We start from the raw sequence: 22,163 nt of genomic DNA, 5'->3' as shown, positions 1-22,163 counted from the left end.
TTTTTTTTCGATAAACATACTTATAAATAATACATATATAAATATATAACTAAATATTTATATTACACCCAGACTCGGGGTGGGAATCGAACCCACAACCCTCGGAGCAGAAAGCAGGGTCACTACAAACTGCGCCAACGGGCTAGTCTTTGTGTAATGCAATCACAGCGATTTGGTTCTCTTTATCATCCCACTCTATTTTAATATCACAAAATACTTTAAAATGTATTGACGTGAAAATAAGAAAATACAGTGAACAATCACATAAAAATGACAGATATTTCAAATTCGAATGTAATGTTTTGTTTATTTTAAATTGTAACAGTATTTATGGCCAGACTATGTACATCACCAAATTATTTCAAAATACTATAGTTAGGAAGGAAATTTCATGTATTTACTTACCCAATAAAACGAAAAATTTAATTGTAAAAAATACCTCAAAAGTTCCCATTTCTCTTACTTCAAATTTCAATATACAAATTAACTGACTTGATAAATAATAAGTGTTAAAAATGTGGCACATGACATTTATAAAATTGTTTATTATACCAAACTTGAAATTTGTTAATTTAATAAGTGTTCTGTAGACAAAAATTCAAAATTAAAATTACGAATTATACATAAGATATGTATTATTGAGGGCGGATACAACAGTAAATATCCTGCTCCACATCTGAGAAAGCCCATCTGACGAAGTATACCAACTTTACAAAAGATCACAGCTGTGGTGATTGAAGTAGTTAGATCTCCTGGGGAGTGTCGGGGATAGGGTCGGTAACGCGTTTGCGAGTGTTGCTGGCGTTTACAAGCGACGATAATCGCTTAACATCAGGTGAGCTGTATGCTTGTTCGACGAAAAATACTCTTATTTCAAGATATAACAACAATGAAATACGAAAATATTAAAATATAATACAGCAAGCAGTTAAAAGGAACTAAAGTTATAGAATAAGTCTAAAAATTATATATTATTTATATATATATATATTAGTACGGTAATTTTTTTCCAAACTAATTTATTTATAAATTTAGTTTTATATCGGCGATGTTACCTATTTCGTCAATAAGATGAACTACTATCAAACTGTCACGACCGGTCTCTTCGATCGGATAATAATCTTATTCTTAAAATTCCTTCTCATGCTTCTTCTTTTTATACTAACTCTTTTTCGGTACAAGCTGTTCGGTTGTGGAATGCTTTACCCGTAAATATAAGGCGGGCACAATCACTAGACACTTTTAAAAGTTACTTAAAGAAACACTATTTAAACTTATGAGTCACATTATAAGTTTATAAATTAATTTACTACAAATATATATTACTGACAATGACTTTAACCGGTCCTTCCTCTCTTCTGTCGTATGTATATTCGTATTTTTATATTTTTTATATATATGTTTATATATATTTGATATATATATGTGTATATATATGTATGTATATATATATATATATATATATGTGTGTGTATGAGTGTGTAATGTGTATATGTATGTATATTCACGTATTATATGTATATATTATGTATGTACACCTCCATGCCGTCTAATTCTTTTGTCATGTCCTTTTCATGCTTGAGGTTGTCTGAGATAAGACCGCCTTTTGTACATGTCTATATTTTCTTTTTCGGTGTAAATTTTTTTTCTCTGATAGTGTACAATAAAGAGTATTTGTATTGTATTTGTAAGATGGATTTCTAGTGAATTATTTATTTAGGAAACAAAAAACTTATAGGTACATGCAATTTTTATCATGTTAGAATCATTCATAATTAAAACAAATAATATAGCCAATCACAGGTTTACTTAAGATTAGCAAATTGATATTATGGAGATATCGTTGAGAAAAATAAAGAAAACAAAAGTCATAATCAGTACATTCCGATAAATAAAATAAAAAAACTCGTAATAGAAATTTGATGTTGAGATGCAGTTAACTAACACTTAGTAATACGCATACAGAAATAACATATATAAAAGAGGCATGTACAATCTATACATCATACATATACAAATACTCATACTCATAGTTTATACCGTGTTATGGTGACTCTCCTGCTGCCCGAGCAACGTCTTCGGTACGACAAAGCCAGCCCTGCAGTCACCAACCCGCCTGCCCAGCGTGGTGATTATGGACAACACACATGAGTTCACGCCATTTTTGGCGACACCGACACCGACACAATACCATCTCCTCTACCCTTAAGTTGCCAGGAAGAGATCGCTTTTCAGCGATAAGGCCGCCCTTTGTACCTATGATTCTTTGTTAAAATCAATCTGATATGTATTATTTCTGTTTTGGTGTGCAATAAAGTGTATTGTTATGTTGTTATGGTATGTTATGTGTTATATTATGAAGATGTCTCAGTAACAGCGAGTTTCATAAATATAATTCAAATACCTAATGTTGAGGAACTTTTGACATAAATCGATTACGGGTACGATATTTCGGACTTGGAAAACTTATTTTGGACACTAGTAGCGGGAAATTAATCTTACTGTTTATAATATTATAGAGCAGAACCACTTCCAAAAGAATACGTCTTTGCTCTAACGAAAGCATTTTATGTTCCACGCAACCATTTTCATAACTCTCATAAAATTTACGACTGCGAAAGTGTTAATGTTTAAATTTTTTTTGTATACGTTCTTGGCGGTTCTGATAAATGCGGTTTTGAAGTGCCCATATAGGGCTAGCATACTCTAAAATGCTCCGTATATAAGCAAAAGAAACAATTTCAATGGTTTCAGAGAGTAGCCGGAATAAACAGACAGACAGACAGATAGATAAAAATTGTAAAAAATGTTATTTTGGTATATGTACCGTGTATACATCCATATGCATTTAGTAAAAAGTGGTTATTTAAATATTACAAACAGACACTCCAATTTTATTTTACTTATTTGTATAGATGTTTGAAATAGCATTAATTCCAAATCATTCATTTCATTTCAGTAGTGTTAATTTTTTTTAAAGAGATAACTCCTCGTCTTAATGCCTCCACTGGTGACAAGAGGGCTGGTGCATTTTATGCCTAGAGAATCGGCATAGCGATTCAACAGGGAAATGCTGTCAGCATTCTTGCCACCATACCACGCGGACATGATTTGTACCATAACTATCTGTAAATATTAGTTCTTAAGTTGTGAATTGTAAATATGTATAGCATCAATTTTTTAAATATATACAAAAATCGCCTCGCCAATTTTAAATATAGTACATTAATTTCAACGTGTTTAAATTTACAGTACCTATCTCTAAATGTAACAAATGGTTATAATTTGGAACAAAACTACCATTAAAGAATCTTTATCACTGTTCTAGTAAAATGTAATTTACAATTTATGCTCGTTTACAGTAACTTAAAATAATAAAAAATATTTTATATTAATAAATAAATAAATAAATAAAAAACTCTAAAATGATATATCTATTACAAATTAAAAAATTACTTACACTCTAATTTATATTCCCTCTTTCTTATTTCTGAAGTATGTTTGTTTGCCACGAAAAAAAAAATTGATTCATTAAAAAGTTACTAATTTTTCTAGCGGAAGTCGATTGCAAAATCCACTGGGCACTCACAATCTCTTCGATATATCTTCGCTAAATTTTTATCTTTCCTAATTACTTAGATTCATAGCCTTTATTTGAATTGTTTTCTTCTTTTACTACGCCAGAAAATAACAAATGCATACCTAGTTCCATTCACAAACACACCCACCCACACACACACACACACACGCACACACACACACACACACGCACACACACACACACACACACACACACAGACACACACACACACACACACACACACACACACACACACACACACACCAGCTTCTCGCAGTCCACTGCTGGACATAGGCCTTCACAAGTTCGCGCCAAAAACGTTCCATTCATCGTGGACTAATGATACTGATAAAAAAAATTCTGTCGGAAAAATCTAAATCGCTTTAGTGTTTAACCCTTTGAGCTTTAGCTTAGAATGTGTAACACGGAGCGCAAGGTGGATGTAGTGTACTCTGATTGTGATTGATCTTGATCGGGGTGTACAATACACAAGTTCACGCTCGCCGGGTTAATATGCAGCTTACAAGAATGCTTTTTTAATAGCTTATTAAAAATAAATATAGACTGGACAAGTCTTGTGTTCAGCGGAAGAGCATTCCACAATGCGATGGCTAAAACAGCAAAGCAATTCCTATAAAAATTGTGAAGTGAGGATAAACAGAAATTTATAAAAAACGAAAGTATGCGAGCATTCCTGCGATATATTTGAAATATTTTAAAGCAACGCAAACAATAAAAATCAATTTCTTAATACGTGCGATCTACCTGATGCTGTTTACTTATAGCGTACTAAACTAACCTGCGCGCGTTGCTACGCTTTCTTTTTATTTTTATTTTTCGGTCGTACGAACTAAGAAACCTTTGTGGCTTCATTGCACAACACTTTGCTGTAGATAATATACCCAAACTAGGGGTAAAAATCTAATCATTATCCTTGAGCACTTTTAAATTGCTTTTGATTTTAAATTTTTTTCTTATTAACATTTGATAGGTTCATTTCATTTCTTACTTACCTTTTATATAAAGAAACAAATATAAAATATCCGAATTTTATTTGAAAAAATTCGTTACAGAAAAACACAACACGCTTATTTACAAAAATATCGTCATACAGCTAACCGTTTCATAAGTTGCGTCTTGTTTTTTGTGAATTATTATTATGTACAAGTACTATGAGACATATCGAATGGAAAAATACTGATGTATTATGTAATTAACTATATAAGACAAATACTTATAACTATTATGATACAAACATTACGCATACAAAATTGTCCTCCTACCTTAAATTAGATTAATTATTATTATTTTTGACTAGATTAAACTATATTCAATGTTATGTAAGTTAAGAGTAATTTACATATTAATACTTTGTAGGATTATTGGATAGACCATACATTTAAACATCACCATGCAACATAATTAACATTTACTTATAGTTAAAATTTAAAAATGACTAGAATACACATTTATTGTTTCAATTATATGGAAGTACCCTTTTTAAATTGGTTTCATAATTCAATAAAAAATTAGGAATATTTTATTTTCAATAAACACATACATATATTAACAGTTTTCACATTAACAAAATTTCTTTAAATTAAATAACCGAAAGACACATTAAAATAAAAATAAAAAATTTAAATAAGAAATACAAAAAATTACATAATTATAAACTTATGTTTTATTTTTTATGAATATTTCATAATATTATATATTTTGATTTTATTTTATTTAAAGCTAAAGTTTCTTTATAATTTGGTACAAAAGTTATTTGTAGTATGAGATCCAGACACTTTTAAAGTCCGTTAACAACGCGAACTGTAAATTCAGCTAGCTCTGAGCCTGTTTTGCTTCGTTTAGATTAAAAAAAAAAGAAACCCGCTCATCTCCAAGATTAATAGTAATACGGAATTTGTGGAGTTTTAACATGTGTCTTAGCATGGCAGTGAGCCAGTGGAATCTCTGTTCTCTATACACTGGTACACTGAAATTGCTATTGCTTTCCACCAAAGTTTTACTACTCGTTCAAGGCGGCGCTGCGGCGATATTGTTAGGAACGATTTCTGATTCATCATCGACCGCCTCCGTTTCACTGTCCTTGTTGACTCCTTCTTCTGGTTCGTCTCTCGTCAGTGCTCTATACTTTTTAGCGATTGTTTCCCAATCAACTACATTTTCTATCCTCGTCATGTTGCTGACGCTTAGTTGTGAGCCTAGAGGGCTGAGATGGACAATAGACAGACGAGTTGAATCTGAAAACGCGTATTATTTATAATTATTTCTAGTTTGAATTGTGTTTAAGTAACTCATTCGTAATAAAAAAATTAATTTCAAATCAGTCATTTCGTATATGCGTATGTACTTTCAATATTTCGAAAATATTATTAGTGGATAATTATGTTAAAAATTTTTTAGTGATTATACTGTGATGTAATAATAAAATAATGTTTGGCACCTTTAGGCACCACTTGACCTCTCTTGACTTTGGAGAGCCACTTGGCGCCAGCTTTTGACCTGGCACTCATTTGGTCTTGTCGCTGCATCCCAATCATGTGTACTAGACTAGGTCGTTTCTTTTTACTTAATCGTTCCTATTTGAATAGAAAAAAGTAAGTATAGTTTTAAACATATTTTTCTTTTAACCTTAAAAAAAATAATTATTATAATTAAAGGGTGACTATTATTATACTACTCTTGGAAAAGTTTTAATTAGCATTGAAATAATCTAAGTGTAGATTTCGTCTTCCTCTTTAAGGTACCCATAACAAAGAAAGGTCCTGATAATTAATCTTTCTTTTAGTTGATTACTTTCATTTTTGTGCGTGTGATATATGTGAAAATGAACTTTATTCTTACCTTACACCTGTGTATGAGCCACATGAGCCACGTAGTTACGAGGTTCAAAGGCGACGGTGCCGTGTTCGTGCGATGCATGTTACGAATCAATTTCGACAATCCGTATTTCCACTCTATATCAGATTGCGCCTGAAATATCAATATTTTATAGCGCAAAAGTCGCTTTTGCTCGTCTTACGCTAATAAAAATGTAAAATTAAAAATTATATTTAAAATAATTAAATAAATTACTTTTTAGATATCTCAAAATAAACGAAGAAAATGAATATGGGCTATATTATAACTGATTATTGATTTAGTAAATACGTATTTTTTTAAAATACATTAAATAGAACACTCTTAAGTATTTTTTTTTAAACATACATTATTCTTCTGAGTTTTTCACTTACTCATGTGATGAATCGAGAATTAGGCTTTATTTCTTTACTTTATTATATAGTTTCAGTATAATAGTTTTTTTTTTAAATTTATTTATAACCTTTAAGGAAATGTTAAATTTTCCGATCGTATTCATTTTGTTAAGCGCTTCGATATTTTCGAATTCAAGTAACGTACTATCGTTCACGGATTCATACATGTTCGCGTTTACGTTACCTGTATCCTTTGATACGTGTCTGACATCATGGCAATGAGTAGGTTAATCAGTACAACCACCGACACCAACATGTAGATACCGAAGACGATTTTAAACAAATAATTCGTCCAAACCGGCTGCGTAGTGCTGTCCTTACTGTGTACCCTTGTCTGATCCGTTGTCGTCTGCCCGAACACCGCAAAGAATAGCAGCTCGAAGGAGTACAATGGATTCATGGTCACTGTGAACAATCCATTTGAAGTTGACAGCAAAGTTACCTGGATGCGTTGGTAAGTGTCCGACATCATCGCAATGAGGAGCGTTATGAGCACCACGACGGACATCAACAAGTAGGCACCGAAGACAAACTTGAACAGGTTCTGCGTCCACAGCGGTCGTACATTGGAGACGTAGTTAAGGTCTGACAAAGTAATCTGGCCGAAAAGGGCGAAGAACAATTTCTCCAAGGCTTCGATCGGCGTCAACGTCGCTAGAAGACAATACTCAAATGGACCTTGTTTTTTCTCTGTCTTATGTAGGGGTATGCTAATGCTGACAGAATAGATAAAATTTGAAATGTTCGTAGAATTTTGTTTTGTAATTAGTAATGAAGTGTATATTTACAAAAAAAGCATCAATTTACCCCTTCACTTTAGAAAATATATTTTTTTAAATTGGTAACTATGTTACAAAATTGGTTGAATTTAAATCTAAAACACTTAAGGCGGTGCTTAACGTTTCAAACAGAACTCTCGACATTAAAACGGAAAAAAACCACAACTAATTTTATCGATAACTAAGTTACTAAGTTTATTTTGAACTGTGCGCTAAAGGAGTAGATTGATTTGTGTGTGCATGTCTCGTGTTGCATATATTGTTTCTCTTTTGAATAAGTGTCTTTAGTAATCGTATATTTGATATAATGTATAATATGTTATTGATCCAGTACATCCAATTAAAGTCAATGCAGTTATCAATCTACCCCACACCCCTACTTGTGACAAACAAGACGGCGTGGACGCAACAATGCGCCACAAAGACGACAATCAGCCAAACATATTGAAACATAGGATACCTCAACACACCGGTGTCAAACGCAGGACAAAAGCCAGCCACGACATGCGCAAATCAAACTTGCTCCATCAAATGCGGTGAGGTCGGCCACTCATTCCACTAAAACTAGTTACGTGGTGCACAAAGCATTTTCTGTTATTGTTATTTGTATCTGCAAAGTATTAACAAATTATATTAATTAGTAGAAATGTATTTGAATAATTGAGTTTCTCATTTCGAAGACTAACAGAAAATGCGTAGTACGACAAACAATTATTATGCTAGAAAGGTAACATTATAATTTGCCAACGTTTGTTGGCGTTTTTCACACTGTTTTGAAAACATGCGACATATATATGTAGATAGCTAGATATGTGTATGTATACTATAGTTGAAAATCACTCATCATTTGTGTCTTTGAAATTTTTTAATTTAACAAATAAACAAAAGTTTTGAAGACGATGATAACATTCTCGATATGGCGGCAAACATTCAAGCTTGCAAGCAGATGGAATGTAAATAAAATAAAGTAAGCACATCGATATAATGCAATCATCGTGTTAATGAGTCTTTTGATTACTAAATGATAAACTGAAGTACTTTTATTGAAGTTTTAATACGTCTATTGCTAGTATGAACTTACGACCCGATATTCCCTGTTTCCTTCGATATGATTCTCCAGGTATCCATTGAGAATCATATGCCTGTCGTTTTGTCCGAAGACTATTATCTAATATATGAGAGTTATTGTTTACAACATTAATAATTGAATAAATGATGTTAATCACAGCCAATAGTTTAACATTAAATTAAATTTAAACATAATGAAAACTAAGAAGCTGCCAATAATACAAGTTCCTTACCGTCTGAGAAAAGTTTTTTCCTGGCTGTTCTAGCATATTTGTTGTCTTCTGGTTTGTATATATTTCTAAATGGCTGGTTGAGCGCCACAATATGCATTGAAAATCCAAATACGAATATCGCTAAGACTGCAAGAAATCTTCCTAAATCTTTCATAAGATCTCCAATAATAATAGCCCAAGGACCAAATAAGTGGTGGAAGGATAAAAAATCTAAGATTTGGACACAGGCTAACAAAAATGACAAGGCAAAAAATTGATTTCTACAGTACATAAGAGTTGGCCAATATTTAGGTAATATAAAAATCCACCCAACAACGTGAGTGGCTACTCCGACCATACCTAATAATAAAACTGCTATTTTTATCCAACCTAGACCAGATTTATCACTAGGGTTAGTTAATTCAAAAAGTAAAAGACCACTTAGACAAACTAACAACATCCATTCATACCACCTAGGCACTAAACTCTCTCTAAATATAGAATTATATATCGGCGTGATTGCCACTAATGATAATAATACCATAAGGTAAATATGCGACGTAAGATACGACATGAACTTAATTATAGGAATCTTATTGTATTTATGTCCTAATGGAAGGGAAAATACTATCCACACAGGTGGACAGATTATAAATGCGAAAAAAAGGAACATAATTTTGATGCCAGTCCATTTGAGACTCCCGCGCCAGAGTTCCTGAAATAGGGTCATACATTAGAAAGAACAGAATTAATATAGATCGAAGTACTGCTTTAATAGACGAAGTTACCTATTTTTTACCTGAAGATATCTCTGAACGACTGTATGCGCGATGACCTCCTTTTGTTCGTTTTCTATTAAAACATCTAAGAATTCTATATTTCTATTATCCGTAGCAGTAAGTATATGGCCCGCTGAATCAGCACCAGCTGCTAATGCTAATAATTCTGTTGCCATAGCTTCGCATTGTTTTCCAGCAGCAATGAGGTCTTTGGCACGCTCTTTTTCCTGTTGTGGTAATTACAAGTTTAAATAAGTACCAAAATAAATATTAGTATCCATCAAAAAATAATTAAAACTGATTGTTTAAATAAGACGAGTCGGTTTATACGTACCTTAGTTGATAAATTAATATATAAATTAGACAGTTTTGCTGCCGTATCTACAGGCGCTGGGGAAACTAATACAAATTCTTCTATAGGTATGTTGTTGTGATTTTTAGAACACACCATTAAATTATAAATAAATCTTTTGTCATCCATTAGTGATTGCGTATCATGTTCCTTATGTAAAAGGTATTCTAAAACATCATTATGATTCTCCGAAGCAGCAAACCAAATAGGCGCACAATTTAAATTTGTTTCACTTTTTGGAGATGCTCCTGATTCGCATAATAATTTTACTACGTTTAGATACCCAGCTTTTGCTGCGCAATGTAATGGTGTCCATCCATTTTTGTCTGTCGCATTTATTTCGGCTCCTTGTCCAAGTAACACTTCGACCATTTGGTAATGTCCATGAGTCGACGCTATATGTAAGCCCGTTTTACCATGTCTATCTGTACTTTGAAGTAACTCCGCAGATCTACTGAGAAGTAAGCCTACTATAGACATATGCCCCCCAAAACACGCTAAGTGTAGTGGATTGTATCCCTAAAATATAACATAATGGTTAATATTAAGGTCAAATATAATTATAAAATAAATTAATAAAATAAATAAATTATTACCACTAGAGCATCAGAAGCTACTATTTTTGCAGTTATTTCATATACTTACATTTTCATTTGTTGCAGCATCCACTTGTACTCCAGCAGAGTTAAGTAACAACCGTACAACATTTTCGTTGCCATTGTATGCGGCTAGATGAAGTGGAGTGAGACCTGATTCGGCACCTAATATAGGTACCAATGAAACTCCTGTAGGAGGTTCAGACTTTACAGTCCCTGGCACATAGGATAGAAGTTCTCGGACAGTTTCTGAAAATTTTCAGTTATGATTATTGTACCTTATAAATTAAAATGTAACTGTGGTGATTTTAATTAAAATTTAATCTAGTACCGGCTTGTCCATAATACGCTGCAATATGTAAAGGCGTTAATCCTAATTTTTTACTTGATATCCTTAAAGTATTAGTGGAACGCATTACATCTAATACATTAGTATGCCCATGTTCAGCTGCTAAATGAACAGCAGTTAGCCCCGATTTATTTTCGTCTGTGCACGAAGCTCCAGCTCTAACTAACACTCTTACTACATCCGCGTGACCACCTTCTGCTGCTAATTGTAAAGGTGTCGATTCATTTAATTTATTTCTAGCTGATATTACACCATTTCTATCAAATTTCATCAATTCCTCTATCACTTTCACTGATCCTTGTATAGCTGCTATATGTGCACATGTGTTTCCGTCTTTAGTAGTAGCCATTACCAGGTTTGGATGTTGTTGTAAAAATAATTGCACAACTTCCGAATAGTTATTCTGGGCTGCAGCATGAATGGGTTTTTGACCTAGTTCATCAGTAGCATCTATATTGGCGCCAAGTTCAAGTAACAACCTACATACTTCGATTTGTCCACTAGCAGCTGCTAAGTGTAGAGGTGTTTGTTTCTTTAGTGTAAGAACATCTATCATTGCGTTATGATCTCTTATCAAAAATTTAACTAAGTGCGCATAACCGTTCATGGCTGCAAGATGAAGAGCAGTTCTTCCATTCCTTGCCTTTGAATTAATAAATGCCTTATTGGTTAGTAAAGCATCACATACTTGTAGATATCCATGTTCAGCAGCTAGATGTAATGCAGATCTTCCTTCAATATCGAAGACATCTACCCTCGCATGGTTAGTAAGTAAAGTATTAACAAGTTCCATGTGTCCTCGATGACATGCAATAAGCAATGGTGTCCATCCAATTGAGTTCTGCTTGTTAAGTGCTCTACTTACATCAACGGTAGACATATCGGTAATCATTTCCGTCAAAACATCATTATTACCCGCAATCGCACAAAAATGAAAAGCTGTTTCGTGATTATGTTTGGTTTGCAATGAAACATCTGCACCGTTTTGCATAAGACATTTAACAACTTCTTTATCGGCAGAAGGTATTTTTACTTCTTCTTTTGTTATTTGACCAGCAAAGTGTAATGCGCTTGCTCCATCTTCATCAACGGTGTCAATGTATAATGTTGCGACTTTTTCGCCTTTGTGTTTTTTTACAAACTCTATTAAATGCCGTACTACATCTGGTTTACAGCTTCGGCAAGCCATATGAAGAGGTGTTTCACCCGTCTGAATAAAATTAATACAATAAATAAAAATATTGCCTTGCATTAAACATTTTAATAGATGTCTGTTAAAGAATTATTCTACATTCTTAATAATACCTTTGTTTTTCTTAGAGGATCTCCACCATCTTCTAATAGGAGCACCAAAGTTGCTAAATTTCCATATTTTGCTGCAACATGAACTGGTGTCATTCCATCTTCAGTAGCTTTATTAGGTCCTGCACCCGACTTTAATAGCATAAGAGCACATTTATCACCTAAAAATAATTTTATACATAATTGAATCTTATTAAAATCCGCTAATATAATATTTCTACAATAAAATCACAAGTCTATAGGTTTTCGTTAGTGTTTAAGGTAAAGAATGTCATATTTATTTGAGGTGTTAATAGCTAAATTATGCTTAAATCCTATTTATATTAAATCGTTATTAATTATACCGTCAGGAATTCTAGCAGCGATATGCAAAGGGGTTTCTCGTTGTTTTCCACCTCGAATATGGACATCAGCACCGTATCCTAATAAGGTTTCCACCACCGCTGGTTTGCACGACTCAACTGCTATGTGTAGAGCTGTGTAGTTATCCTATAAATTTTAATAACTTTTGATAAAAAGATAAAAATTAAAAAATAATTAAAGATCTTCAGATATTTCGTTATCAAATGAATAATGAATATTCAATAGAAGAAGAAATTAAGAAAGGTCGAATGGATTCATGTGCATGTTATGCAGTTATTCTTTTGATTTTGTTTTTTAATTTAAGTAATTATTCGTCGCATCGCCATTTTATCAAATTAGATCGAACACAAGCAAGAATTTGTTAGGTATGCGCACTGAACTTATAAGAAGCTTTACTGTTTTCTGTTATCCTTATCAAAATCGATAACTATACAGTTAGTCAGACTACAAGCTTTTTTTAGTTCAAGTATAAGTTGTGAAGGTTAGATGGTAATCGCCTATATAGCTAAGTAAGTCAGAACTGATTTAAAGGAAAACTTCGAACTACGTTTAGCTCAATATAAGAAAACAAAACGAGTATATATTTTTTATTTTAGGATGAATTAATTATGACAAATACGTTTTCAGCCTGTAACATCCCACTGTTAGGCATAGGCCTCTTTCTCCACATAGGAGAAGGATTGGAGTTAATCCACCACGCTGCTCCACTGCGGCTTGGCGGATATGTAACCTCCTATGAGTAACGATCGCTACTTATTCATTTATTTACTAAAGGATAACCAACAAAAGATACATTAATAATAGTTTCTTATACATGAGCTTACAATAGGATGTCAATGTTCTGTTAATTACAGGTTATCACAACATGCATTATCACGTCAAGTACTACAAAGAATGTGTTAACGAGTAAATGAGATGGGGACTTTTAGGCCAAAATGTAATAAGTAGAGATATGGTTTAAAAATTGGTTACATTTATTTTTAAACATAAAATATCAGCTCAATTTCGAATCTGGAAGCGTTTTGTAATTGGGTATCAATTCAACTATAATCGATTACAGAATTCAAAAAGGTAAGTAAGGTTTGCACTAGTTTTTTAACTCAAAGTATTTAGATGCACAATTGAAGATGTAAACAATTAAGTGCATTTAAATAAAGTTATATTAATAGTGAAAATATCAATTAATATCTGATAAACCAAAATAACTATCGATTTTGTATTGATTTTAAATAAATCATATTTTGAATGACAGCTTTGACAGAGAACTGACATTGATACAAGCCGTTTATTTTCAGCGCCGGGTACCACGCCATTTTCTCCCGTGTCCCGTCACTCGTTTCGTGTTTACTGTTTTCCAATGCGTTCTGAGTTCATTCCTGATATTTATTTATGGTTTCAAGTAATTGGTATTTGTTATGAGTTTTCAAACATTCTTCACTAAATATAATATACAGTGCTTTAAGAACTTAGTAATCGGGATTTTTTTTATAGAAATTGTAACATAACCTCACTTTTACAAAAAGTCTAATAACTCCGCTCTCAGATAGCCAAAAGATAGACAATTTTCAGCGAGGGATAAATAAACCTAAATGCATTAATTGATACTATTTACATTTCATTACATTTGGCCCAAGAATTTATGGAATCGTTTCCATCTCCTTTAATAATAAGAAATCATTAATACAAATTCAAAATGACAATATCGGTTATATGTATAAAGTTTGATGTACTAATCAAGTAACAATTTAGAAATATATATATATATATATATATATATAATGAATGAATAATGAATGAATTTTCAATATGTTAATATTATTAAAAACTTACGTTAGTTGTAACATCTACGCTCTCGCCTTTTTGAAGTAGAGTGTTAATGATTCCGACGTGTCCATATCTTGCGGCTGTGTGGATACTTCGAGCACCGTCCTGCATTATAAAGACAGTATAGCAATTAAAATCACTGTAGTAACCTAGTCTAGTCTAAGTCTGTTATCTATGTATGTTAGGGAATAAAAATTATCGAAAACAACGCGAAATAATACAGCCTACCTAATTATATAAGTAACAAGTAAATTAAATACGTGTATGTATATAAAATTTCAGCTCAATCGGTTATTTATCTTTAACCTTACATTATATACGTATATATATCAATTATAAGCTTCAAAGTTGAGTTGTAAAAGTCCACTTTAAAAAAAACATTGAATATATTGCAAGCTAAATAAAAGCTTTTATAATAATTAGAATAATAATAATAGTTTATCTGCAAGTACATGGTATTGTAGTTTACAAGGAGGCGGCGCGGCTGGCTGAGGTAGGACCCGACCTCGTGATCAGCCGCATAAAGAGTTTGGGGCTTCGTGTCACAATTGTCAAGACCGAAGCCCTCCTCTTCCGCGGGACCAGACGCAAGGGACCCTCATTGGGGGCTACGCTGAAGATCGGAGGAGGGAGGGTCAGGATGAGCCCCCAAATGAAATATCTAAATATATAATGCTATAATTGACAGGGGGTGGACCTTCGGCCCACACTTCACTATGGTGGGACCGAAGGTTGTGAAGGTGGCAAGTGCACTGGGCAGACTTCTCCCGAACCTCGGAGGACCCAGCGCCGCCTGAAGGCAGCTATATTGTCTGCCGGAGTATGGCGACATATGGTGCTCCGGTTTGGGCGGATCGCCTAACTGCGAGGAATAAGGCCGCACTGCGGTCGGCGCAGAGGATCATCGCGGTGAGGGTGATCCGGGGGTACTGTACGATATCGTGGGCTGCAGCTACTACTCTAGCCGGCGACACCCCGTGGGAGCTCGTGGCGGAGGTCCTTGTCGAGACCTACTCATACGTCTCGGGTAGGATGGCTCTCAAAGAACAATTCTTATTAATAATTATAACAATATTCTATTGAATCTCATTATTAGTTATACATACGAATTAGTTATACATTATTAATATATGACATACCGAATGATTTAAAACTATATAATTAATATTACGAGATTACAATAATTGAAATGTTTGTTATATGCGACGTTTAATTAATTATCTATAAGGTCATTAAATTTGTATCTAAATTCCGTGTAATGAAGTCATTAACATCGTAATACATTTTCTCCAACAGCAGATCAAACAGTTTTCTCTTAAGAGCCATTTCACAATTTTACGCTCTGCAAGTTTAGGTAAATTTGGTCGCATCGCGCGAGTCGTACGAGCCGCGCGATCTTTGTGCTAGTACGTAGGTATAGTGTGACAACCAAAAGACCATCGTGATCATTTTCTGATGTATAATAAAAATTATAACTATGGTATAAAATGTTTTTTAAATAATTAATTTGCTAAAAATTTCAAGTATGTTATATAACAACAGTCAATAAATTTAAAATAAAATTCAAAAAATCAATTTTATGAAACAATTTTTTTAAATTGATTTAGTTTTTTCAGTTTACGAATGAATCTAATATTTACGATATGAATAAAAAAGCATTTAATGACATCGACACCGACAAACATATTAATTAACAAATAACAAGACAAACAGATTGAAATGCCTATTTGTATTGACAGTGTGAGAAAAGAAAATTAAATTATACATTTGTTTACAGAAATTATCATTATATTATTTTACAGTCATTTTCGTAATATCGCACCCTTAATAAAACAAAGATGTAACTCAAAAATCGCAAATTGTGGGAATTGGCGTTTGAAGTTTAGCACTTTTTCCGCATTGTGTTTGATTAAAAATTACCAATTATTTGTAATGCTCTTAATGAATTTTACTATTGATATCAGTAGTTTAAAGTACAGAGATTAATAGAATAATAGAAAAACAACTGTGTTACAGTCTATAATAGCTGTAAAATGGAGATGAAAAAAAAGTTCCGACTTAAATCTCTGTATGCCAAAAATTACTTAATAATTTAGGTAGTATTTCAAAAAAATTCTCTTTAGTATTAAAACATAACAAAAAGTTTTAAAAATAAATCACAATGTTTCGTTTTATGATTATTTAATTGTAATTATGACGTTGTATGTATTAATGCATCATTTTTTTATAAAACGAAAACTGAAAATTATCACCTTTTTTTTAAATTAAACAAATTTTTATTAATCATCTCATATTTATATATCTCTTTATGGCTATAAATATTGTTTTTTAAACAAAACAAAAACTATACACTATTATAAGAATTAGGTACAATTAGTCTCTAGTAAATATCTCCTAAAATCACAAATAATTACTAACCACAAATAATCTAATATATAAAATTCTCGTGTCGCGGTGTTTGTAGTTAAACTCCTCCGAAACGGCTAGACCGATACACACGAAATTTTGTGTGCATATCGGGTAGGTCTGAGAATCGAACAACATCTATTTTTCATACCCCTAAGTTAAAGGGGGGGGGGATTAAGGGGTTTAATAACATATATGGCAAAACAAAGTTTGCGGGGTCAGCTAGTAAATAAATATTATATATATATAGTATAATAATAAATTATAAATATATTATATAGTATAATAATAAAATCAGCAGTCTCTTCTTTCTTATGCTGTCTATCATCTTGTTTTTGCTCATTGTTTGAGTTATCATATGATACCTACATATAGATCACACTGACCTGTTTTTGGTTGGTGAAACCCTAAGTTAAATACCGTCGGAATCAATATTTTCTGCACATTTGAATCGTCTCACCATAAGACTCGACGAATTCCAACCACCAGAGCAGGTTGGGTTTCGAAATGGCTACAACACCGTAGACCACATCGATACTGTTCGACAGATTATTCAAAAGACAGAGACATATAATCAGCCGCTGTGTATGGAATTTGTGGACTGCGAGAAAGCCTTCAACTGTGTCGAGACCTGGGCTGTCCTGGACTCTCTGCAGAGATGTCATATCGACTGGCGATATATCGTGGTACTGAGATGTATGTACGACGCAACGACGACGACCGTTCATGTCCAGGACCAGAGAACAATACCTATTTCCCTGCTGCGTGGGGTAAGACAGCAAGATGTAATATCACCGAAACTGTTTACCACTGCGCTGGAGGATATCTTTAAGATCTTGAACAAGGCATCAATGTCAACGGTGAATACATCTCTCACCTTCGTTTCGCCGACGATATCGTCATCTTTGCGGACACGTTAGATGAGTTAGGCCAAATGCTAGCCGGTCTAAACGAGTCTTCCCGACGTGTCGTTCTCTGTATGAACTTGGACAAAACGAAAGTTATGTCTAACAACCAAGTCATACCGAGACAGGTATCGGTCGATGGTACCCTTCTCTAAGTTGTTCAGGATTATATTTACTTAGGCCATACTATCCAACTAGGCCGCAACAACTTTGAGAAGGAGGCCGATAGGAGGATTCGGTGGGGCTGGGCGGCATTTGGCAGGCTTCGTCGAGTCTTCACTTCGAAGATTCCGCAATGCTTGAAGACAAAAGTCTTCGAGCAATACGTCCTGCCTGTGTTAACATACCGAGCCGAGACATGGACACTGACGAAGGGACTGGTCCACAAATATAAAGTCCCTCAACGTGCAATGGAACTGGCCATGCTTGGGGTTTCCCTCAAAGATAGGATTAGAAACGAGACTACCGCGAGAGAACGAAAGTAACCGATATAGCCCACAGAATTAGCAAGTTGAAGTGGCAGTGGGCTGGTCATCTGTGGCGCAGGACCGGTGGCTGTTGGAGTAGACGCGTCCTGGAGTAGAGATCGCGTCTTGGCAAACACAGTGTGTGACGTCGTCTGGCCCGTTGGACCGACGATCTACCTAAGATTGCCGGTGTAAGTTGGATGAGGATTGCGGAAAACCGGGATGTCTAGCGCGAACTTGGGGAGGCCTATGTCCAGCAGTGCATTGCAATAGGCTGAAGTGACTGACAAATATTTGGTTTATTATTGCAGTCAGAGTCAGAAGAACTTTGATTTTCAAACATAAAATTTCTTCTGTTGACAGGCTTATTAAACAACGTATTAAAATCTACAGTGCATCGTCGTCACTCAGGTCGACGTCACTTAAATCTGTGTATTATACTGGAGAAATATTGTAACTGGCCACACTATTGTAATTTCGTCGCTCTCTCAGCTGAATTTGCTCATATTTTGCTCAGTATTTTGTGGTGAATTGGTGTAAGACGTCTTTTCTTCACAATCCGTTGTAACGTTTTGTGGGGCGGGGTTTTGGGTAGGCATTGAACTATTGGAGCTTGAAAAACTGGATGAAGATGAGCTAGAAGAGCTTGACGATGATGAGCTAGATGAATCGGAACTAGATGAAGATGATCTTGAAGACGAACTAGAGGACTGTAAATGGCTAGTATTATTTAGGTGTCATTTTTCTCGTCAACTCATAAGTGACAGTAAAATATTGAGTCGGTGTCATCATTTTCGTCAGCTCTGCAGTTACATTTTTGGGCTCTGGAGATATATAATAATAATAATAATAATAATAATTTAAAATTGAATGACAATGATCTATTCAGTCGTTTTGCCATAAAAGAGTAACAATCATCCATCCATACGTCATCCTCATAAACTTTCACATTTATTACAGTAATCAGATGAAAAAAAATTTATAACTTATTACACTATTATTATATTACTTAAAAAGCCGACCGGTGGCGGGATAACCATCCAATTGCTGGCTTTGAAATACACAGGCCGAAGACGGGCAGCAGCGTCTTCGGAGCGACAAAGCCAGCCCTGCGGTCACCAACCCGCCTGCCCAGCGTGGTGACTATGGGCAAAACACATAAGTTCACGCTATTTGTGGCGAAAGCTCGTGGAGGCCTATGTCCAGCAGTGGACTCTATAGGTTGTAATGATACACTATTATGTTTATCTTATAACTTTTACGCTCGATACGCTGTAACTCTTCATTGTGGTGTTCAGTTTCTGAATGTGGTATTAAACTTTAAAAAAATTGTGAGCTCTAAGACCATTTTCAAAACCTATACAAATAAGCACAACAGTTACAAGTTATTCTTAACTTTTACACGAAAAGGGAATTAATGTTGAAAGTTTTTACTTATCTTTCGTCATTCGAAATAATAAAAAGAAGTAAACAAAAGTGACTTTTATAAATAGCCTTATTTATTACAATAAAGTGATACTTAACCAATTACTCCAACAACTAAGGCATATATTTCAATATAAAAATGAAGTGTTAGGCGTTAACTTTGTAAAATTTGTCAATTTTTAAAACAAAACCGAAGTAAATCCAAATGTTACACATCATTATCAAATGCGTTTTCTGAGAGAATGAAGTATAACAAAAATCATCTTTTTATTTTAAATCCCTTTTAATCTAATATCGAATTATTTGATGTTACTCAAAACGGCAGCACTTCAATCTCCGCTCACTGCCGGTGCATCTATGAATCACGCCACTTTATAAGAACTGACTTGTCAGTTCCAGTTGATAGAAAAGAGAGCAACAGTCGCGTATCTCTCTGTATCTTATAGATAAAACGCCGGAGTCGAAGTCTAACTATTCTTTACGCGACGAAGACGGGTTTTATTGTAAAATCTCCAAATCCACAAATTTTGAGTTACATCTTTGTTTTATTAAAGGTGCGATATGTTTATTTTATTTATATTTTATTATGAAAGTATCAAATGCGTTTTATCCGCTATAACAACAGGCGCTTGGCGCGTGTGAGCGAAAGAGACGGCTGCGCAGAATTTGGCGTGGACCTTACCTCTAAGAGCGCTAGCGCTCGACTGATTTACCGGGCTTGATGCGTGGCAATATATACTATCTTTTTATTATTTAATATAAAATGTATTAAAAATAATTACATCTTTTAATTATTTTTTTTGTATTCCTTAATGATGTAAGTTTACTTTGATGGAGATAGTTCGTTAAAATTTCTTAGTTTTCTAAGAGAAATATCGCTTTTAAAATTGTACTTATTTGGAAAATATTCGTAACTTTAAATTTTTTTTATCGTTTAATAGAGATACAAATGGAATAAAAATCTATGATAGTGGACAACAAAATTATATTCCACATATTATGATATTTTTTAAAAATGGTTTCAACGTAGAGGTTATTGAAAAGTAGGACTTCAAAGTATACATTGCGACCGTTTACCCAGGGAGGAGGCTGATGAAAAGGTTAATAATTTTATACACATAATATAAATCAAAATTCTGATCGGACTATGGACTACAACAAAGGTTGCTCTATTATATTTCAAGAATATAAATTACATTATTGCATCCAACACTGAGATTAACGACGTCAAAATATTACAATTTCGCGGATTGTTACCGATTTTTGTGAAATGGCTCTTAAACATTGCAATTGTAAAATCTTTTAAGGTATCAGGCAATGTGTTACAAATCTTGATTGCCATACGGTATACATTTTTTTTAAAATAAAGAGTTAGTTTTTGAAAGATTAGTAGTTTGAAATTGTATGAACTTTGTTTTGATAAATTTATTTTTAGGTTGTTTCCACTCTACGATTTTTGTTAATGTTGAAGTAGCTTAAGTTTTTGTGTCATTCATATTTTTTGGTTGATGTAGTGTCATCGGCAAATTTATTTATTTATAATATTTAACCCTAGAACAGGTTAAGCCATTAAAAGATACAGAAATAGTTCATACATAACATAATGTCAAGGTTGAAACCCTTAAGTGTACGACATACAGCAAAATAAGACACTAAACAAAACAGAAGTTAATGGAATATACATAAATAATTTGATGCTAATTGCTTAAACAGTAACGTGTTTTGCAAGTTTGGTTTTAAAAGAAGCGAGAGAACAGTGATAGATGTCTATATCAATACAAGTAGGTACTAACAAATTGTACTGGCAACACATACGAGATAAGGGATTATAATAATGGTCCGGGAGCCAGTGACAGATTAACATGACCCATGATTATTCACATTACTCCCAATCGAAACGTTGTAAAATGCACTAAACTTCGTAAAATAGTTGGTAGAAAATATAATTATATATTCTATTGTAGCAACTTAGTTACTCTCGTGTTTCGTTATGTTTATATAGCCCATAAAGATGTTTGCCGTAACGTGGGCGTTTATTTGAGTTGTTTTTTTTGAATCCGTGACAAAATACATAATGCTACTCAGGGTTATTGAGTAGTGACGGTTATTTATTATAGTAGCTTTTAAATAAACTACTTTTTGTTAGTGTAATGGGATTTTTAAGGGTTTTTAAATACATACTTTTTTGTAACATCAACGCTTATTAATTAACAGTTTTTTCTATTAAATCTGACAACATACTAATTTCCATATTCATAGCGGAAACGACTAAATAATTATTCGTACTACTTTACCCTAATTTTCTTATTAAGCGAATTTCGACATTAGCATATATACCGATAAAGCAAGAAAGAAATACTTTGACCATTTTGATTCAAACCTTCAATAAATATAAAAAGATAAACATTCTCATAGGTTTCGAACACCATAAAAAAATCGAAATAATACAATAAAATTAGTGACAAAAATAAAACTTGAATTTCTAAG

General features: G+C 33.4%; 1 protein-coding gene across 1 annotated transcript in view; it reads right to left on the bottom strand.

The window, feature by feature from the left end:
* Positions 1-5,608: 5,608 nt before the first annotated feature.
* The window catches only part of LOC123655883 (serine/threonine-protein phosphatase 6 regulatory ankyrin repeat subunit B), a 66,762-nt gene continuing 50,207 nt past the window's right edge, over positions 5,609-22,163 (bottom strand). Inside the window, exons 8-19 of the mRNA XM_045591628.1 lie at positions 14,480-14,578; positions 12,631-12,775; positions 12,290-12,447; positions 10,967-12,194; positions 10,685-10,884; positions 10,022-10,558; positions 9,708-9,914; positions 8,930-9,623; positions 7,034-7,254; positions 6,440-6,568; positions 6,039-6,174; positions 5,609-5,835 (exon numbers count right to left, since the gene is read on the bottom strand). Coding sequence (XP_045447584.1) covers positions 5,609-5,835; positions 6,039-6,174; positions 6,440-6,568; positions 7,034-7,254; positions 8,930-9,623; positions 9,708-9,914; positions 10,022-10,558; positions 10,685-10,884; positions 10,967-12,194; positions 12,290-12,447; positions 12,631-12,775; positions 14,480-14,578 — 3,981 coding nt within the window. The remainder of the gene's footprint in view (positions 5,836-6,038; positions 6,175-6,439; positions 6,569-7,033; positions 7,255-8,929; positions 9,624-9,707; positions 9,915-10,021; positions 10,559-10,684; positions 10,885-10,966; positions 12,195-12,289; positions 12,448-12,630; positions 12,776-14,479; positions 14,579-22,163) is intronic.

This window comes from Melitaea cinxia, chromosome 8 (assembly GCF_905220565.1).
Source record: "Melitaea cinxia chromosome 8, ilMelCinx1.1, whole genome shotgun sequence".
NCBI classification, from domain to species: domain Eukaryota; kingdom Metazoa; phylum Arthropoda; class Insecta; order Lepidoptera; family Nymphalidae; genus Melitaea; species Melitaea cinxia.
This window is presented reverse-complemented; position numbering and strand designations above follow the sequence as displayed.